The 21,493-nt window shown below is 47.7% G+C and overlaps 2 protein-coding genes and 1 pseudogene across 3 annotated transcripts in view; all 3 read right to left on the reverse strand.

The window, feature by feature from the left end:
- The window catches only part of ZC3H11A (zinc finger CCCH-type containing 11A), a 37,640-nt gene extending 36,682 nt beyond the window's left edge, over window positions 1-958 (reverse strand). Inside the window, exons 1-2 of one of the 2 annotated variants that reach the window (XM_054711406.1) lie at window positions 824-958; window positions 24-334 (exon numbers count right to left, since the gene is read on the reverse strand). The gene's annotated coding sequence lies outside the window, so the exon portion shown is untranslated. The remainder of the gene's footprint in view (window positions 1-23; window positions 335-823) is intronic. The other variant, XM_028129335.2, reaches the window with a different exon arrangement.
- Window positions 959-5,769: 4,811 nt separating this feature from the next.
- On the reverse strand, window positions 5,770-8,207 carry LOC129148026 (gem-associated protein 8-like; annotated as a pseudogene).
- A 3,476-nt stretch (window positions 8,208-11,683) lies between these two features.
- LAX1 (lymphocyte transmembrane adaptor 1) lies at window positions 11,684-18,571 on the reverse strand. Its single transcript, XM_008154285.3, has 5 exons — window positions 18,483-18,571; window positions 15,435-15,544; window positions 14,960-15,070; window positions 14,262-14,347; window positions 11,684-12,472 (listed from the first exon to the last, which is right to left on the reverse strand). The coding sequence occupies exons 1-5, from the start codon at window positions 18,569-18,571 to the stop codon at window positions 11,684-11,686; spliced, it is 1,185 nt and encodes a 394-aa protein (XP_008152507.2).
- Between the last annotated feature and the right edge of the window lie 2,922 nt (window positions 18,572-21,493).

A 21,493-nucleotide genomic window follows, 5' to 3' on the forward strand; every position in this document is an offset into this window, starting at 1 on the left:
CCCCGATACCTACATACATTTACCCTAAAAAGCATCGCTATCACTATATCCACAGCCTCCTTCTCAACGTCCAGAACCAAGGCCTGTGAGATGTCAATAACACGGGCCTTCCCCCAGAGGAATCCGCACCGATTATGGGAGTTTAGGGGGTGTTCTTCATTACGATTTCATCAATCCTACAAGGAGAACTGAAGTGTCCCTGTGGCTCTTGACTCCGATGCTGAGGGCTGGGGGTGGGAGTGTAATTAAGATAAGGAAGGGGTGGAGGATACCGGAATAAGGTCGGTGGCTTTCTGTATGTGGAATTTGAGAAAACCTCCAAAGTAGTGAGACCCTGGAGAGGAATGAGAGTAGGTAAATTCAGCTCCTGGCACTCAGGTTCATTTAAGCAGTGGGGGTCCGCTGAACTAGGGAAATTCTGGCCCCCTCCCCAAAAGCAACCTAAAGTCAATTCTTGCTCCGGGAGTCGAGGAGCAGCAAGTGGGCTTTCAGGAGCTGCTCTGGGCTCCCAATTTCGCCAGCACCGGATGTGGGGGAGGGGAGGAAGGTCGGCTGGGAAGGGAGCAGGCGCTGTGGGGGTGGGGTGAGGTGGGCTGGATGCGAACAGGGGGAGTCCGGGGGCTCCCCGCCCGCCCCGGTGAGGGCAGCGGCCGGGGTGGGGGAAGGGGGATGCTGTCGTTACGGCGGGGCCGAAGGACCCGCTGTGACTTCCCGGGCTAGGCCGCGACCCAGGGGCGAGGGGAGGCCGCGGCCACTCCCCTCGCCCTCACCCCAACCTCCCCGGCCCCAAGCAACCCGGGAATCAAAAAACGGGTTTAGTTACCGGAGAACAGAAACTTTACCGAACCGAGGACACGATCCCCGACTCCCGCTTGCTGCCACGTCTTTCTTCTTTCTTAGCCGCTGCTCTCCGCCGTCCTCACAGCAGCGACACCAGCAGAAACCCAAGACTGCCAGCGTCAAAGATGGCGCCCGGCTACAGGCTCAGCTCTAAGACCGGGCGGTTAAAGTGCCAGCACGACGCAATCGCGAGGATTCTGGGAGATGTAGTTCCTCTATGAGGCGATACGTAAGATGGCGACCCGGCCGCAGGGTCACGTGACGGCGCGGGGGGGGGGCGGGGCGGTAGGCCAACGAGGCCGTTCCTTTCCCATGAACGCGTTTTATGAAGTTAACGGATTTATTGAAACCGTCTTTGATTTAAAAAACGAAACAAAACGGTTTTTGTTTTGTTTTAAATCAAATGAGGCACTAAGCGAGAAAGCTGCGAGAACTGTGTCTACCAGACAGTCGGCGCTCAGTTTTTTCTCACCAAAGAAACTTTGGCTTAATGAATAATAAATGGTCCCAACTGTGTAGACATCTAGTTTAGAAATAAGTTATTTTCCCCATGCAATCTGGAAGGATTTGTGCATTTATTTTTATTTGAAGAAGTGAAATTAGGTTTTTGTTTTTTTCCAGTACAAAAATAAATTTCTTGTATTGGAAAAACATTTCATAGTCACTAAAAAGCTCATGAGGGTTTGGGGAGGAGAAGGAAGAACATCAGCTTTGGCCTCCTCACTTATTGACATTAGCTTGTATTTTCCCATTTGAATGTTTTTACCTTTTTTCCTCCAGTTATAAAAGTAATACATATGAGTGTGTTTTTTTTAAATGTAAATAATATAGATAAATGGATTAGAAAGCTTAAATCTCTCTTAATCTCATTCCTGGGAAATAATCTCATTCATTTAGCATATATTTTGCCTTTTTTGTAGTCTTAAAATATACTTAAGTATATTATACTGGTAAATTAGGCGCCTAAAATGCCCCCTGGGTTAGAGGCTCAACAGAACTTGGTTAGGTGGCTACATTTCACTGAACTCCAGAGGACACAGTTATGCTGCTAAGAAAGGATACACTTGATGGTAAAGCAGATGGGACTCCAGGCACCTTTTATTTCCTCCTGGGCTGCTTCTGCCAGAGACCAAGTTGGTGAAGGAGTCCAGCCAGCTCACAACTGGGTCCTGAGTCTCCTCACGCTTGGGCTTCTATCTTCTTCCAAAGTAAGAAGTCACAACATTACAATCCTAGATTCAGAGCCTTACATGATAATACTCTGTGGTTGCCATGTCAACCAGACCTAATAAGCAAGTTCCACAATCTATATGCCACTTATATCAAGATATGACCTCTGGCCCTACAGCTTTGGGTCATAATGCCAGATGAGTCCACCCAGTAGGTAACAGGGGTATTCTTGAAAGCCATTTTTATACTTGCATGTCTAGCAATAGCAACTCTAATGAAAATGACTGTAAATGGCATTAATATAACCCAAAATAATTGTACCCCAACTCATCTTTCTCTTAGCCAGATCTCAAAAATGCCCAACAAGGGGAAGTTATTGGAGAGAGTCTGTGTGAAAAAAACAATAACAAAACAAATAAGAAAACACATGGCTTTTAAGCATTTTCTATTGAAAAACCTTACTTTTGCAAATTTTATAGTGACCACATGAACACATTACTATAGTAGTCCTGCCCAGAGCATCAAAGAAGGCTTCTATAAGTAATGGGCCCTGGAAGTTAAGCTCCATTAGCTTCATGATAAATCCTTCTCTCTTCGTGTTGACTGACTGTGGAGTCATATGATCTGGATTCCAATCCTGACCTATCCTTCTCCCTGAAACTCTAGTCAACTCTGTGGGTTCCACAGGTTGGGAGTAGCCTCGGTTTGTACCTTTTCACATTAGAAAATACAGTGAAAAAAATAACTGCCATACAAATAGATAGTCCATCCTCCAACTCAGTGTCCATCACCACTATCCATCATCCTTTCTCTTTTTCTTTCTGCCCTTCGGTCTCAGTTGTCCTACGTGAGTGAGGAAATAGAGACCAATGGATTCTTCCAGAAAGAAGCTTTGGATGAGAGGCACAAATACGTACTAACCAAATGGATAAATGTCAAACTTCTTAATCTAGCTGCTATCTCTCAAGTCAACCTTCCTATACTGCCTCTCTACTGTCAATGCTTTCTTAGGCTGTTTAATATCCTCATACAGAACTGTAGTTTTGTTAGGTGATGGGTTAGTTAAGAAAAGGCAGACTAAGTTTTCATTATCAACATGATCATTTACCTTACACTAAGTATTCTCCTATGTTTAGGTATTGTGCTAGGCATTGTGGGGATCCCAAGTAGGTATGATATGTGGAACTTTTCTGAAAGACATGATAAATATAAAGATAAATAACTATCAGCTAGTGTACACCAAGTGTTCAGCCATAGTTTAGACCTGGTGTTACAAATTCAAATGCTTATACGAGCCAGGCACCTGTATACATGGTAAGTATGGTGAGCCAGGTATAAGAATAAAACTTGAGTGCATGCCCTAGCTAAAAAGAGCCACCTGTTACCACTCAACTTCAACTCATTCTTGCCAGGAGGGAATATAGAACCAGTGTTAATACATTTCCAATTTTTCAAGAGAAGCTGGAAATTCAGTTTTTTAAATGTGGAAATTTCTGATTTGTACATTTGGAAGCTAACTCAAAACAAAGTAAAAAAGTCACTTTATAGGCTGGTTTACAACCTCCACTTTAGGTCCAGGAGAGTTAGAAAGGAAGAGGCAGTCAGTGGTAAGCACAGTTTCAGAAAATACTTTCTGAAGGGAGGGAGACTTAAATTGACATTAAGTAGGACAGAGGTGAAAGGTTAAGTGAAGACAAAGAAAGAAGCTATGTTAGGGAGACCCCTAACATAGTAAGGAGAAAAATTCAACTAGAGGAAAGTCCACAGTTTGTGGAAAGAGTAAACTTCGTAAAAGTAGGTTGGAGCAAGATTACGGAGGGCCTTGAATATTGGGAAGGCATTTGAATAATGTTCTAGGGACAATAGGAATTCCTATTGAAGGCTTTGAAACAGGGAGAAAAAAGTAGAGGATGTGATATTTGCAAAGTTGTTTCAGAAAGGCTGAACTAGAGGTAATGCTGGGCAGGAGTGACCACAGTGAAGAGATAATGGAAACAGCAAAGAGTGGTACCTTCTTGATCTACCCATTATCCCCTTTGTCTCTTGTAGTTTTAACTTTCTCTCGGATTGTTTCCCAAAGCCTAGTAACACATTGATTTTTTAAAAAGTTGGGTGGGGGAGCATTACGCTCAATTATTTATTTCCCTCTGGCACACCTAATTTCCCAACTTATCTTCATTGCCAAGTTCCTTGACTATTTTTTCACCTCTCAGGTACTCTTCAATATATTTCATTTGGAATTATAGCTCATGGCTTCTCTAAAATTACGGTAGTAGAGGCATTAGTTTTAAATTGGATGGACCCTTTTTAGTACTTATTTCCCTCTTATTAACAAGCATTTATTGATACTTTATTACAAGTAAGTGCCAGGTTTTGTGCTGGCACATAAGCAAGTATCCAATGGAATTCTTACAATAACTCTATTAGATAATATTATGTATCTCTTTTTAGAAATTATTACAAAGTTCTAGTGATGTGTCCAGATGTCATTGTTGTAAGTGGCAAAGTCAGGATTCACACCCAGATCTGTCCAACTCCAAATCATAATGCAATCATTGGCCCTTATTCACCATTTTCTGTTTCTTTAAACTATGCCTTCCATGGTTCAAGGACAAAATTCTATCTTAGCCAGTCCTTGTAGCTGATTGGCCTGAGGGTAAATACCTCCCATTGATGTACCAACAGCAATAAAGGCTCAACTACAACCAGAGGATGTACACAGCCCACATGGGGGTATGCACCTTGAGTGCCCAGCTTGGGTAATCAGGAAGGCTGTGCCACTGGGCCCCACAGAACACCTATTTCGTAAGGCCACTCTATCAAGCCTGTGAGATATAGCAGCTCTACCTAATACACAGAAACAAACACAGGGAGGCTGCCAAATGAGGAGACAAAGAAACATGGCCCAAATGAAAGAACACAGCAAAACTCCAGAAAAAGAACTAAACAAAATAGAGACAAGCAATCTAGTAGATATAGAGTTGAAAACACTGCTTATAAGGATGCTCAATGAACTTTGGGGAAGAGTAGATTAACTCTTAGTTAGAACTTCAACAAAGAGATAGGGAACATAGGTAACATAAAAAGGAACCAGTTAGAAATGGAAAATACATTAACTGGAATGAAGAATATATTACATGGAATCAACAATGAAGTAGATGAAGCAGAGGATCCAATCAGAGACTTGAAAGATAAGGAAGCAGAAAACACCCAATCAGAACAGAAAAAAAAAATTAGGATAGTGTAAGGAGCCTCTGGGACAATTTCAAGCATATCAATATTCACATCATGGGGGTGCGGAAAGAAAAGAGAGAGAGCAAGAAATTGAAAACCTATTTGAAAAAATGACAGAAAACTTCCCTAATTTGGTGAAGGAAATAGACATACAAGTCCAGGAAGTACAGAGATGGGTTCATTCCAAACAAGATGAACCCATACCAAGACACATCATAATTAAAATGCCAAGAGTTAAAGACAAAGAGAGAATCTTAAAAGCACCAAGAGAAAAGCAGTTAGTTACCTACAAGGGATCTCCTATAAGACTATCAGCTGATTTTTTCAATAGAAACTACAGGTCAGAAGGGACTGGCATGAAATATTCAAAGTGATGAAAAGCAAGGACCTACAATCAAGATTACTCTACCCAGCAAAGCTATCATTTAGAATGGAAGGACAGATAAAGAGCTTTCCAGACAAGAAAAAGCTAAAGGAGTTTATCACCACCAAACCAGTATTATATGAAATATTAAAGGGTCTCCTTTAAGAATAAGATCTAAAATATGAACAGCAAAATGGTAATAAATACATACCTATCAACAAATGAATCTAAAAAACAAAATGAATAAGCAGCATAAAAACAGACCCATAGATACATAGAACATTTTGATGGCTGCCAAATGGGAGGGGTTTGGGGGGATGGATGAAAAAGGTGAAAGGAGCCCTAACCAGTTTGGCTCAGTGGATAGAGCATCGGCCTGCGGACTGAAGGGTCCCAGGTTCGATTCTGGTGAAGGGCATGTACCTTTGTTACAGGCACATCCCCAATAGGGGGTGTGCAGGAGGCAACTGATTGATGTTTCTTTCTCATTGATGTTTCTAACTCTCTATCCCTCTCCCTTCCTCTCTGTAAAAAAATCAATAAAGTATATTAAAAAAAAAGACAAAGGTGAAAGTACAAATTGGTTGTTACAGAATTGTCACGGGGATGTAAAGTACAGCATGGGGAATCTATCTATCTATATAAAACCCTAAGTGATCCTTGGGGGTTGAGTCGAAACCTGCAGTCCGACATCCCCTGAAGGGTACGGGATTGCAAGAGGGCACAGGCCAGGCTGAGGGACCCCACCGGTGCCTAAGTGACTGAATGACCAAACGACTGGTCGCTATGATGTGCACTGACCACCAGGGGGCAGACGCTCAACGCAGGAGCTGCCCCCTGGTGGTCAGTGCACTCCCATGGCAGGAGCGCTGCTTGGCTGACCCACAGGTGCCAGATGAAGGGCTCATGGCTGGCTGCCACAGCCTGGAGATCGCAGCAGAGTGGCGGCAGCAGGCCCAGCAGGGCTGGGATGAGTAGGAGTGGCAGGCAGGAGCAGCAGGTGGCGCTGGACTGTCGGTTTCAGCCCCATCCCTCAGACAGCTGAACGACCTTCCAGACGTCCTTCCGGATGACCTTCTGGACGAACCTGGAGCTGGGAAGGCCAAGGCAAGCCGCCACAGCTGTGAGGACTGAGACAAGTCACCGCAGCTGTGAGGGCCGAGTCCCTTGCACGAATTTCGTGCATCGAGCCTCTGGTTGAAAAATAAAAAACTTAAAGTTTTTTTTTTTTAAAAAAAGAATGTTTTTTCCTCTTCTGCAGAGTCAGGGTTCTCCAGGACACCTGAGCTAAACCTGAGCTCTGTCAGAGATCCTCAGCATCTAAGATCAAGTTACCTAGGGATCTTGTATATTTAGCCTAGTGGAGACCTCCCCTGATGTGTCTGCCTGCCATCTCCCAGGGCATCGGTAGCTCTCTATGTCTGTGTTCTACTTTGATGTTTGCTGTGACTCCCTTAAATTAATACCGTATCTGGTACACAATCTAAATCAGTTTACCAGGAAACCAGCACATGTGTCAGGCCTAGCAGCATTCTTCTCATTTCTTCTTTTGAAACCCAGACGCTTGTGGGTGCCTGTGTGTGCACATATCTTTTTACTTCTCTGATTTTTTTTAATGCATATGAAATGATCACTTTATGTCAAAGGAAAATCTCTCAGGCAGGCAACAGTACACGCCCTGCTGCATAAAAAAGGCTGACATATTACATTACCGCCTCCCCACCTCCCCCCTCCCCGCCCCCTCCCATCCCCTCCCCCCTCCCCCCCCCCCCCCCCCAGCCCACTGGCACTTTGGTGAACATGCTGATTTCTCAGGACAAAGTCCCCTTTCCCTGAGAAAATGCATAGAAGCAGATGAAGGAGCAAATCCCAGAGGAAGGGCATGATGGCTGGGGACCCAGGACTCAGAACTGCAGCGAAAGACCGGCCCGTATTTGCGCAGCTTTCCGTCCAAGTGCTTGTGGGAGCTCAGCTGCACGGCTGCCTCCGCCGCCTGGATCTCGGCGGCGCTGTCCCAGTACAAGCGCTTCATCTGGGCCCGGCGCGGCTCGCGGGGGCTCTCGGATGGAGGTTCCATCTTCGCATCACGGAGCGGCGCGTCTGGTAATACAGGTCACGGTCGGCTTCACAGGGTCCTCCAGGCGCTGCGCGTCCAGCTGCCGCCGCCGCCGCCGCCGCTCTTCCCTGCGCCTCTCGGTCTGCACAACACACAGGCGGAGCTCTTCCGTGATCTCCACGTTGCTCAGATCGCACTCCACCCCGTCATTCTGAGCCGGTCTCCGTCTCCGCCTGTGCTGTCCTGAGGATGCTGCCCGGACCTGGGAGAATGTGAATAACCACAGTGGGAGTCCTGGGAGGCCAAGTGATGGTCACAGAAGGTCCGAGGAGACCCACCTTTCTCGGCATAAGCGCTCTGGGGGAGATCTCCCGGAGTGGAGGACCACGGGGAACTGAACTAAGACTCCCCGCCGTTCCCATAGGCGTTCTGGTGGCTTCGCATCCAAGCCATTGCTTTATAGTAAAGTTGCCAGGATCCTGCATAACCTGGATGACAAGACCACGGCGTGGTAGGTTCCGATGCTGCCGCCTTTGCTGTCATCTCTGATTGTGAAAGTCCAAAGGGGCCCCGAAACTCGTGGGCTCCCAGTTTGCTGACCCCCGGGCAGTGGGATGCCCGGACCTATTTCCTGTGGGTGGTGAGTGGGAGGAGCTGTTGCCAGGGTGACTAGACGTGACCTTCCGATTGGCCTCCCTGAGCGCCACTTCGCTGATTCTTACAACAAGCTTGAGTTATTATCAGTCATCTATCATCAGAGATAGTAATCTGTTATATATTTGTGGTAGACAAAATAATGCCCTTCCCCCCGGGATGTTCATGTCTTAATCCCTGGAACCTGTGAATATGTTGCCTTACCTGGTAAAAAGGTCTTTGCAGTCTGATTAGTATCCAGGAAAAAGTGCTGTTAGAAGTTCTAAAATATAAAGCTTTTTCCTTTCTTCTTAACGTCTCAGGGCATTCCTTACTATTTAATGCCATTCTAAGTACAGAACAGTTAGAATTTTAATTTATGAACATGAATTTTACCATTCATCTTTATCTTGTGCAATGCCAGTTTAAATGCAAATATACCAGCATTTAACTCATATATAGAATCACCAAAATGGCACAATATTTATTTTGTAGCGGGTACGTTCATACAGCCAATCCTTATTATTTGTAGATTCTGTGTTTGCAAATTTACCTACTTGCTAAAATCCATTTGTAACTTCAGGATCAATACTCTAAGCACTTTTGGTCATTCATGGACACGCCCAGGTGCAGAGCGGGAACGTTTTCAAAGGGCCAGCATGCACGTTCCCCCACCTGAGACTGAAGAAGGAAAAATTCTGCTTTCTCATTTCAGCTCTCAAACTGTAAACAAGTGTCTTTTTTGCAGTCTATTTAGTGACAATTCCTCCTTCCCCCATTTTTGTGCTGTTTGTTGGTAATTTCATTGTTTCAGATGATCTCCAAATGTAGTGCTAAAGTGCTGTCTAGTGATCAAAGGGCAATAAGGGTGGAGAGAATGTGTGCTAGCTAAGCCTCATTCAGGCGGGCATTATAGTACAGTGAGTGCCAATGTTAATGAGTCCACAATGTATGTTAAATAAGGTGTCTTTTTGCCTAAACCGGTTTGGCTCAGTGGATAGAGCGCCGGCCTGCGGACTGAGGGGTCCCAGGTTCGATTCCGGTCAAGGGCATGTACCTTGGTTGCTGGCACATCCCCAGTAGGGGGTGTGCAGGGTGTGCAGGAGGCAGCTGATCGATGTTTCTAACTCTCTATCCCTCTCCCTTCCTCTCTGTAAAAAAATCAATAAAATATATTAAAAAAAAAAAAGGTGTCTTTTAAACAGAAACAACACATAAAACAAGGTTATGTGTTGATCAGGTAATGAAAATGTGGCCAGAAGTTCAGACGAACCTTAGGAGCAGTGTGGTTCAGTGTGTTCATTAATTCAGTGTGTATTGTGACTTTCTAGACTATCACTACCGTGAATGACACAAATGAATTGTATTTCATTCTTACCAAAACGGTGGGAAGACTGCACAAAATAACAGTGTTTACTCCTGTGATACTGTGATTTATAATAAATATATATTTGGAGTTTGCTCCTAAAATACTTGGAATTTTCTAAGTGATGAGAATGACAAAGGCACCTTTTGTTATGTTAATACTTTTGATTTTTGTTGTTGTTAATCCTCACCAGAGGATATTTTTGCATTGATTTTTAGAGAGACTATAAAGGACGGGGAGAGACAGAGAGAGAGTGAAACATCGATGTGAGAGAGACACATTGATTGGTTGCCTCCCACACGCACCCCGATGGGGGCCCAGGAATTGCACCTGCAACCATGGTATGTGCCCTTGACTGGAATTGAACCTGCGACCCCTCAGTCCAAGGGCTGACGTTCTAACCACTGAACCAAACCAGCCAGGGCTTAATAATGACTTTTGGATCAGAACCAACCATGTGATTAGAGGGTTGCAACTTTTAGTCCCACCCCCAACCTCCAGGGAGGGAAGAGGGGCTGGATGTCCAATCTATTGCCAATAGGCAATGATTTAATTAATCATGCTTATGTAATAAAGTCTCTAGAATGCCCATAAGGGCAGTATTCAAAGAGCTTCTGGTTGGTGAACCACAGTTTATCCATTCACTTGTTGCAGGACATCTGGGTTATTTCTAGTTTGGGGCAAATGGGAATAAAGCTGCTGTGAACAGTCATGTATGTTTTGTTTTTGTGTGTGTGAACACAAGCTTTATTTTTTATTTAAAATATTTTTATTGATTTTAGAGAGAGGAAGGGGGAGGGATAGAGAGATAGAAACATCGATTGGCTGCTTCCTGCATGCCCCCAACTGGGGATTGAGCCCATAACTGGGGCATGTTCCCTGTCTGAGAATCGAACTGTGACCTCCTGGTTCATGGTCTGATGCTCAACCTCTGAGCCACACTGGCCAGGCTGAACACAAGTTTTCAATTCACTTGGGTAAATACCTAATAGTGGAAAGGCTGGGTCATATAAGTAGTTTATAAGAAATTGCCAAATAGTTTTCCAAAATGGATATTATGCTTTGCAGTCCCATCAGCAATGAGTAAGAGTTCCTGTCGTCCCACATCTCCAGCATTGGTTGTCCATCCTCATTTTAAAGTGGAAACTGTCCCCCACCCCCACTCTGACTTCTCCCTTCCTGTTGGCCCCTGCTCATTTTACAAAATAGTCTGAATTTTTGCTTTGCAGTCTGCTGGTATTAGTGAAAGTAATGATTTTATTTTATTTTAAAAATATATTTCTATTGATTTCAGAGAGGAAGGGAGAGAAAGATAGAAACCTCAATGATGAGAGAGAATCACTGATCAACTGCCTCCTGCAGGCCCCCTACTGGGAATTGAGCCTGAAACCCAGGCATGTGCCCTTGAGTGGAATCGAACCTAGGACCCTTCAGTCCCCAGCCTGACGATCTATCCACTGAGTCAAACCAGCTGGGCATGAAGGTAATGACTTTAGACTACTTTATATTTCCACTGTGCACTAAAGTACTCTCTCATTTTTTAAAAATCTCCTAATAGTCCTAAAAGGCAGTTTAGGAAACATCCTTAAGTTGGTATGAGAGATCATGGCCTGTTTGAAAAGACTTTCTTTCTGGCTTCCCCAAACCTCTGCTTTTGTAAACCTCTTAGCTCCCTACTCATCTCAGCCTCTTTGTAGTCTAACCCAGTGGTCGGCAAACTGTGGCTCGAGAGCCACATGCGGCTCTTTGGCCCCTTGAGTTTTTAGCAAAGGCCAGCTTAGGAGTACCCTAATTAAGTTAATAACAATGTACCTACCTATATAGTTTAAGTTTAAAAAATTTGGCTCTCAAAAGAAATTTCAATCATTGTACTGTTGATATTTGGCTCTGTTGACTAATGAGTTTGCCGACCACTGGTCTAACCAAATAAATCCACTGAAATACAGGATGGTCAAGGGTCTTCACTTGGATTTGGCAGGGGAGACAAGTACATGTTGCTTTCCAGCTGGGTGGGAAGGCCTTAATTCCTCAGGAAGAACCATGTGTCTTGTTCCTGCTCAGCGTCGCTGCCTCCTAACGTGGCAGCCAGCACAATGTCATCATCATCGGAGCCCTCATTTGACATCTCTCCTCCACGTTTCATCTGACTGCTCTCACTCTGTGCAGATGGCTGATAGGTCACATAATCCCCTGAAACCAGGAACCTCTCTGATTGCATGACAAGGTGGACATGAGTCTCTATACCCCCTGCCCTGCCCTCCACATGGTTTGTGTGTGAGGATGTCACTTCTCCCGCCAGCTGCTGGCTTCCATTGGGATCTGCTGGAGGGACATTTTCATAATCTCGGCAGCACTGAAAGGACATCCAGGGCTGCTTCCCCTGGGTGGCCCCCAGGTCCAACTCTGCCGTGTTGACGTAGTCATTTGAGGTCTGAGAAGAACCTTCCTCATCGCTGAGTGGATCATTGCTCTCAGTTCCTGGAGGCAAAAATCGGGCGCAGTCACTGGCATGGTCACAGCCCTTGTCTCTTTCCTCAGTAAGTCCCAGCTCCTGAGCACTTGGGAGGACAAAGAGGTTCCCAGGGGGGTGGTTGGTAGAAGCCAGCATCTCATCAATCTCTGCTGCTGTGGAGACATTGACATAGTCTCTGGAGTCCTCTGAAGAAACGCTCGGGTCGTCTCCAGCTGCTCTGACGTTGACGGAGTGCGCTGAGGGAGTGAGGTTCTCATACATCAGGGCGTTGTCATAGATGCCCACGGAGTGAGCCTGGGCTCTGTGCACCTGGAGGGCATGGCTGGCTCGGGAGGTCTGCGAGCAAGAAGAGAAAGCCAGTGACAGGACCGAAGCAGAGACAGGGACGAAGCCTTTCCTCTTCCCCACCCAGTACTCTTACCGGATCGTTCCTCCACCCAGTTCTCCACCTCGGAGAACAGTTCTGAATCAAATACAGAGACTTTGGGTGCTAGGTAGGTCTGAGCAAAATGGGCTGAGTTTAGGGAAAGCAACAATGTAATGTGACGATAAACAGTAACTGAACTTTGGCCACAATGTGGGGGTTCAATGGGGAGTGGAGGGGACAGAGCTTGCCAGCTCAGAGCATGTTGAGGGGCAATATAGCCTAGTGCAGTGGTTCTCAACCTTTCTAATGCCGCGACCCTTTAATACCGTTCCTCATGTTGTGGTGACCCCCAACCATAAAATTATTTTCGTTGCTACTTCATAACTGTAATTTTGCTACTGTTATGAATCGTAATGTAAATATCTGTGTTTTCCGATGGTCTTAGGCGACCCTGCTAGCGGTTCTCAACCTGTGGGTCGCGAGTGGCCAGATTATTATGCGTTCAGAGATCATAATAATCTGGCCACTCAGAGTATATTATAAGGTTTCTGTGAGGAGTACATGGGTTGCTACAGGTGAAGTGTTGAGTAGAATTGCTCCTGACACACAGAAGACACTAGAATGCTTGCCATTATTACCAAGGGGTTGAAGGGGCAGCTGGCACAGACTCAGCTGATTATGGCCATTTAGGGATGCTGGTCTGATGTTTCCAGAACTTCCGAGTTTTTGAGAAAAGCTGGACATCTGGACTTGCATGTGAGATCTTTTAGATTTTTAAATGTTGGCAACTGGCTTAAATGTTCTTCAAACACTACAGAGCCCAAGCTAACCATATCTGTGGGCTGAAGTCAGTTCGGGGTCTAAGCTCTGGATGCAGAATCCCCCCAGGACCCACCCACGCCCTGGAACTAGCTTTGGCAATGGAGTTTTCTCCTCCCTGCCCTGCCAGGGGAGTCCAGCATGGGCCTTGCAGGAGGAGGAGGAAGCACAGGCGGTGACATGGAGGCAGCCGCAGGGTAAAGAGAGGCTGGGTACCGACAGAAACAACCATCAGCAGCCAGACTGCATTTACTCGAGATGACCATAAAACCAACGAGGCGGACTCTTCAACAAGCAAACAGAACTTCTCTCTGGGAATTGGCATCCTGATCTCTGAAGCAGTCCCTCCACTGTCCCTGCCTCTGCCCCACACCGTGTGGGACTCCTCGCCGTGGGAGCTCCCCTCAGCCACAGCGTAAGCCACATGGGGTTACTGTTACTGATTGTAATACACTCCTTGCAACCTCAAAGGCTAGCTCCCACTTGGTCAAACACTTTCGAAACTAGCTACAGTTCTCAATGACTTATGACTGTTTCTGCTGGTGGGGATCATTGAAATAATTTGACAGGAGCTCCAGAAGTAATCCCCAAAGCGGGGGTTTTAAGTGTGCTTTCAGCACCAACAGCAATTGCTTTGAAGAGGACCACACTCATTTGAATGAGCATGCTACCATGTCTTTGTTCAAACAACCCATTGCAGTTCTAACATCAGGCCCTGGAGGACTCGTGCCCTGAAAATCCCAAGCACTTGCTCATCTTTCTGAATTTTTCTCCTTGGGAAGCAGGAGGTCCTGAGGCTAGTCTTCCTGATCTACTAACAGGGCTGCCAGGGTTCGTATGCAGGGGCACAACACCTGGGACCTAGAGTCCTTTCTCCTCCGTCCTTGTGCCAGAGACAGGCAATTTCTCCCAAGGGCTGGGTCGTCCCACGTGACTTACCACGTGTGCGGAGGGAGGGCTGTCAGAGTTTCTGGAGAGGAGGCTCTCGATACTGAATACACGGAAACTCCTTGACTGATGTCTCCCTGGAAGGACAGAGGACAAAGCCTGATGGCGTAGCCAGTCCTGGCTTCAGCCTGCACACTCCCCGCATCGTGGGCGAAGCGGGTCTGTGTGGGGCCTGGTATGTGGGGGCTGGTGTTCTGTGGCGAGAGGGTCAGAGCTGTAAGGATGATGCGCCCTGAGGCCTGAGGCCTGAGGCCCTCCTCAGTGTTGGGGGCACCAGAGAATACCAGCCCAGGGGTGGGAGGCCGGGAAGGACGCGCCTGGTGTGACCCCTCCCTGCCTGGAATGCTGGCGGCCAGTTCAAACTATGAACCAGGAAGTCACAGTTCGATTCCTGGTCAGAGCACATGCCCAGGTTGCGGGCTCGATCCCCAGTGTGAGGAGTGCAGGAGGCAGTTTTTCAGAAGGTCTTCCCCATCCCTAGACACACCCACCTATCCTCTGCTGCCTTTACATCAGGAAGAACCAAAACACCAAACCTAGCATGTGAGTCAAGGTCTGTTTAGGCCCAAAGATCCTACTCTTCCCACTGCTGGAAGCTTGGAGAAAGTTGCTTCTGGGTGGTGAGAGGTGCATTCTGGGGGCAGAAGTTCTGTAGGTCTGGACTCCATGGATTAGAAAGAAACACCTACCTAGCACTCCTTGCCTCCGGGGCACGAGGTCATAAATATTTTTGGCTCGTTGTCTGGACGGAGGCAGAGTCAGCAAGGGCACCGTGGTAACTCGCAGGTAAGGAACTCGCCCTGCAGGGCAACGACACAGAAGGGGGACCCTGGGGATGAGATGGCCCACCCTCCCCCTGCATCATAAAAAATACCCGTCTCGACTTGACAAATGCCATTTGAGCTACAAGGACGGGGGACTTGGTTGACAGAGCAGGGAGAGAAAACAGGGCCCAGGGGTAGGAGAGCAGTGACTTTCAAGACGGATCTCCAATCTCTCCAATCGGCACTAAGCCTTTTGGACCCTGAGGGAGGCAAGGACCGGCGTGTCCCATAAGGACTCCTTGCGGAAAGAGTTTACCCCTGGAGAATAAACCGGGCTTCACATGCCAGGCTAGATGATTGGCCCTCGTGTGTCTCAACTTTGGACAAGCAGGGGACTCACGCTTCTTCCGTGTAGTCCAGTTCCACAGGACGCAGAGAACCGCGATGACCAGGAGGATGGCAAGGAGTCCCGCCACCCCAGCAAAGATGCTGCTGCTTTGGTCCTTATCTCTGCAAGGAAACAAAGTGCCATGCCCCAGCCGGGCGGGGAGGCTGGAGAAGATGCTTCCCTCAGGAGTTAGAGCCCAAGGACTTGGAAGGGGAGCCGGGCGAAGGAAGGCCGAGTTGGGGTGGGCTGTGTGGTGGGAGAGGGTCATCTCTTTGTGGACACAGAAGGAACTGTCCCATGTGAATGCTCATTGGATGCCAGGGGTTTGCATGTGAAACTTATTTCATCTTTGCAACAACCCTACCTCTCTTTGTGACTAAGAAACCTGAGGTTTAGCCCGGCTGATGTGGCGCAGTGGTTGAGTGTTGACCTATGAACCAGGAAGTCACAGTTCGATTCCTGGTCAGGGCACATGCCCAGGTTGCGGGCTCGATCCCCAGTGTGGGGAGTGCAGGAGGCAGTTGATCAATGATTCTCTCTCATCAGTGATATTTCTTTTTCTTTTTAAAATATATTTTATTGATTTTTTACAGAGAGGAAGAGAGAGGGATCGAGAGTTAGAAACATCAATGAGAGAGAAACATCCATCAGCTGCCTCTTGCACACCCCCTACTGGGGATGTGCCCGCATCCAAGGTACATGCCCTTGACCGGAATCGAACCCGGGACCCTTGAGTCCGCAGGCCGACGCTCTATCCACTGAGCCCAACCAGTTTCGGCATCAATGATATTTCTTCCTTAATTTTTTAAAAAAATATATTTTTATTGATTTTAGAGAGGAAGGAAGAGAGAGAGAGATAGAGGTTCAGAAAGGTAAATAACATGTCAAAGATCACACAGATAGGAAGGATCAAAGATGGAATGTGAGTCAAGGTCTGTTTGGGCCCCAAGATCACACTCTTTCCACTGCATGACATTGGCCTCCAAACTTGCAAAGGCAAGTTCCTCTGTCCTTGCTTCCCCTTGTTGCCGCTCCTGGGCTTTCTGTCTTTCCAGGAGCAAAGGATTACCCAACTGACAGGGAGCGGCTCAGTGACAGGGGCCAGCCTGTGTGCACTTGAATAACCTTCACAGCACCAACTTGTGGAGCTGGTCTCCAAGCAACACTCTGTTCTGTGGAATTGAACCAACACAAAGGCCAGTTGCAATTTCCCTGCAGGGATGGGGTGGAGCTGTTGTAACAGCAAGCAGCCAGTTGAGGCTACAGAAGGAATCACTAGCTGACCTAACTACTAGAAACCAGGTCATCTGTCAGGGGAGGCTTTTGTCTTCTTGGGTTCTAGGCTGGTTTATCCAACTTTATACTGGTCATTTCCACTCGGCTGCCTAACATATCTCAAACCAAATCAGACCTCCCGTTCTCCCCCATACGCCTGCTCCTCCTCTGGTATTTCCCATCACCTAGTGGCTCCATCGAAATCATCCTTGGCTGCTCTCTTGCTTTCATGTCCTACTCCTAGTCGACCAGCAGATTCTGTGGCTCAACCCTGGGCATCAATCCCAAATGCAGTTACCTCTCACTCCTCCTCTGCCTCCACCCCGCCTAGGCCACGGTGTGCTCCACACGGACCTTTGCAATAACCCTCCTAATGGGTTTCTCGCTTTCACTCTTAGCCCCAACATACCATCTTTACACACGAGCCAGCGTGATCCCCTAGACAGTAAATCAGGTTGCGCCCTCTTCTGCTTGCAACCCTCCATGACTTCCCATCACACCTGGGATAACATCCACAGTCCCACCCCCGGGGGGACTTCATGGCACTCATGTTCTGGCCTCTTCCTACCTCCTGGCCTCATTTCCTACCACTTCCCCTCTGACTTTGACGGCCAGGACTCCTTGTGTTCCTTGCCCATGCAAGCACGGTCCTGTCTCAGACCTCTGCTCTCTCTCCCACCTGCCCGCCTGGCTCACCCCCTCATTTAATTCAGGTCTTTTCTGAGATGTCACCTCCTCAAAAAGGTCTTCCCTGGCCGCATCGTATCATCCGCAGTCCCCTTACTCTGCTCTGGTTTTTCTTCATAGGGTTTATGACTGACATTATTATATGTTCATTTGTTTGTCTGTTTTTTAAAAAATATTTGACTCTCCCACTTGACTATAAGCTCCAGGAGGTCATGGACTTGTCTATCGTGTTCACCTGGTTCCTGGAACAGTAAGGGCCTGGTTCCTGGAACAGTAAGGGCCTGAGAAATATTTGTTAAATGAAGGAACGAGCGAATTAATAAACAAATGAATGAATACAGAAATCGTTTTCTTCGGGAATGGGGTAGGGTGGGGAGTTCAGGGTTCTGATGTTATGAATTCATTCCCCATCAGTGCCCCTCTCCATCTGCAAGTGACATGTGTTTGTCATGGTAAAAACTTTTATTTCCCCCCAAACTACAGAGATTTAAAATTCATTATCGTTGAGTTGTACTGTTATCACAGCACTGAAATTTATATCTACCGGTGTTGCTAAAGTTCCAACTGCTGACGGACTTTTATTTTTGTTAGGAAGACATGGAAAGTAACGATTAAGCATTCAATTGATATCTGCCATTAGTTCAGTGAGACTTTATGTCCTAAAGCATATGTTTATCATACCTGCGATTACATTTTTCATTCATGGCAAGTTTTTAGGATCTAAAAACACATCTTTGGGAAAAGGGAGCCTTTTGTTTTTTTCATGGTGGGGCCTAGTGCTTGTTTGAGGAGCTACTGGTGGGTCTTGAGGTAGGAAAGACTGAGGACCTCTCAGGGGTGGGAAACTCAACCAGGCCAGGCAGCTCGCGCTAAGACAACCCTGCGTGATCACAGATTTTCCTCTTCCCCCGAGTCCTTTTTCTCAACACCCACCCCTTTCCTCCCAGAGCGAGCTTCTCTGAGCCTCGCATTGGGTGGTCTCAGTGGGCCTGAGCCTGGTTGGAAGGGGAGGCAGCTGCCCGGGTGGAAGCCCCCAGGGAAGACCAGGGCCCTCGGGAATTCGGGGAAGGGGGGAGCTCACCGCCCTGAGCCACTCACCTGTCCAGCCTGCTGAGCGTTACCTGCAGAGTGCTGGGCTCCGGAGTCCCCCCTCCGAGTTCTGAAAGGGCCGGGGTGATGACATCCATGGTCCACAGGAACCTCTGGCTTCGGCTTCTCCTCCTAAGCCTCCTCTCAATCAAAATCAGCTGCCGGCGTATGTGCCACTTTTCCTGAGTAGCTGACTCCCACGAGAAAAGGCAAAATTAGTTTGTATTTTACATATAATCCTGTGCGGGGGGGTGAGGGGGGGGGAAGAAAGTCATTTGGTTTTTAAAGTTCCAATCTTTCAAAACTCCCCTCCTCCCCCAACTCCTTACCTTGTGTCTACGCCTAAAATGTCAGGCTGAGTTGACCCCAAACACAAAAACGACAGGTTCGGTTCTACCTGCATGCGCCTACCTTGCCCACTGCAGGAGGGCAGAGCTCATCTGGGCGTGGGGCTCCCCGAGGGGCAGCGCAGGCGGAAGCACAGTCTCTGCCCGCTGGTGGGAGTGCGAGGGGCACCGAGGGGGAAGCTGCCAGGAGGCCGAGAGAGGCTCTGCGAGAGGCGCATCTTCCCCAACCCCCAGAGCAGCGAGGAGAGAGCAAACGCTTGGCCGGAATGGAAACAGAGAGTCAGAGACAGGAAGCGACACCACCAATGTGCGCACGAAGCATGGGGCACCGGAAAGGTGCTCAGCTCTCAGCCCGACGGCAGAAAACACGCCCGCACCGCTGCTCCCGGGCTGGCAGGCGCTCCGTGGTCTGGGGAGAGGGATTACAGAGGGGCCAGGCGGCAGGCTGGTGATGGCTCACCCTGGGTTTCTGAGGCCTTTCGTGTTTCATCAGGCCCCGGGCTCACAGCGGTGTTTGCAGGTTTGGAGAACTGCAGGGTGCTTTTTAGGCCCAAATGCGGATCTCTGGCACCTGATGCTGAATCGTGGGCGGAGAGGGTGGAAAGGCTGTCGTCATGAACGCTACCAGATGATTTTGATGGAGCTGATCTGTGTTTCAATATTTTGAGAACCTTTGTTCCGGGTGTTACCAGCATGGGGCTTATGCTGGGTTCGCGGGGCCCCTGGAGTCCACTCGGTCCGCCCTCAGGGCCCCCACTGCTGGCTGTCTGGCTCACAGGGCTCCCTGGAGGATGGATCCAGTCCTTTGCACACCTGTCTCAGAAGTCAAATAGGTTAGCCCCGGTGTCTGCCTAAAGTGTCCCAGCTCTGAGGATTGCCCCACATTTGTTTCTCACTCTCTTACCCTCGTCCTCTGACCAATCTCCTAAAACCTTCTTTGCCTCTTGGGAGAGTCTGAAGACAAGGGGTCCCTAAGGCTTTTATGAGGGTGTGAGGGAGGGCCTCTGACCTCACTCTCCACAAGGAAAGCGATTCAGATAAATAGCAGGGAAGGCAGCAGCGCCTGGTCACCATGTCTCTCTCCCACCCCTTCCTGAGCTGTCAGCCCCTGCCCTGGCCAAGCTCTCCAGGGCCCCCCCCCCCGTGGCTCTCCAGGTCCTCACTGCCCCGCCCCACTTCCCTCCTCCTGCCCAAGCAGCCTTACCTGGCCGGAAGCAGAGATGGCTCAGAGGCAGCTGGTTCTAGAGCTGGAATCGGGGTCTCTGTCCATTTCTGCTTTGGATCGGGACTTCGTAAGAAGGAGGACTCCTCATGGGAAAGAGGTCCATGGCTCTGCTCTGGTTGGTGGCCGGGACTATTGCAAGAGCGCCTCACTCCCTGGCCTGTCCTGAGCCACGGGCGCGAAGAGGGACTGTGAGTGAAGCGGGAATTGGAAAGATGATACAGGGGAAGGGCAGCTAGAACCAAACCTTAGAACCCCGACTACTACTTTAAAAAAAAAAAAAAGATTTTTTTTTTAAAACTTCCTCCTGCATGTGATCATCTCTTATCTACTCAGCCTGCTTGAGTCAGACTCATCTTTTTTTTTTTTTTTTTTTTTTTTTTACGTGCCCTTGACCAAAATTAAACCCGGGACCCTTTGGTCTGCAGGCCAACGCTCTATCCACTGAGCCAAACTGGCTAGGGCCAGACTCGTCTTGCCTCTGGTCTTCTGATTCTCTCCTGCCCACACTGGAGGGAGCAGCCTTCTCAAAGGAGGCTCCCTGGGAAGGATGGACCTCAGGTTTCCAGGCCCTGGCCGCGCTCTTTCACCTGCTCCTCTTTCCCTCCTCGTGGCACACAAACCAACTAAACCAACAATGAAAGCACAACATAGGTGTCTGAACTTATTCATCATAATAGTGGACGAAACTACTCATTCCTGGGAAGTAGTAGATGATTGCTCTAATGTTTCCCTTCAGTCACTTTTTTTTTTTTTAAATATATTTTATTGATTTTTCACAGAGAGGAAGAGAGAGGGATAGAGAGTTAGGAACATCGATCAGCTGCCTCTTGCACACCCCCTATTGGGGATGTGCCCACAACCAAGAATATGCCCTTGACCGGAATCGAACCCGGGACCCTTAAGTCCGCAGGCCGACGCTCTATCCACTGAGTCAAACCGGTTTCGGCTCCCTTCAGTCACTTTTAATGACTTCAGGGGTTGAATGTGACATATGATTCTAAACTATTGTGAAAGGAAAAAACATAGGCCAGAATGGTGTTGCCTGTGCTAAAGCCCTAGATTTAATATCTGATTTAATTGAAGTTTCAGCTTCTCCCAGAAATAGTCTTTTAAAATAAATCTTTATTGTTGAGAGTATTACAGATGTCCCCCTTTTATTCCTCCATTGCCCCTCTCCCTGCCTGTTCCCACCCCGCCCCAGGCCTTCACCACCCTATTGTTGGTGACCATAGGTGATGAATATAAATTCTTTGGTTAGTCTCTTCCCAATCCCCTCCCCGCCCTTCCCCTCTGAGATTCATCAATCTGTTCCAGGTTTCCATGCCTCTGGTTCTATTTTATTCATCAGTTTATTTTGTTCATCAGATTCCTTGTTCATTTATTTTTTATTTATATATTTTTTTAAAATATATTTTATTGATTTTTTACAGAGAGGAAGGGAGAGGGAT

Source organism: Eptesicus fuscus, chromosome 22 (genome assembly GCF_027574615.1).
Source record: "Eptesicus fuscus isolate TK198812 chromosome 22, DD_ASM_mEF_20220401, whole genome shotgun sequence".
NCBI classification, from domain to species: Eukaryota; Metazoa; Chordata; class Mammalia; order Chiroptera; family Vespertilionidae; genus Eptesicus; species Eptesicus fuscus.

Bases quoted from the DNA above. Each gene is read 5' to 3' on its own strand.
- LAX1 (XM_008154285.3), bottom strand. From the start codon at position 18,571: ATGGATGTCATCACCCCGGCCCTTTCAGAACTCGGAGGGGGGACTCCG. The intron at 14,348-14,959 runs GTAGGTGTTTCT...CTGTCCTTCCAG, and splicing joins CCGGAGGCAAGGAGTGCTAG to GGAGACATCAGTCAAGGAGT. The intron at 12,473-14,261 runs GTAAGTCACGTG...TCTTGCTCGCAG, and splicing joins GCCCTCCCTCCGCACACGTG to ACCTCCCGAGCCAGCCATGC.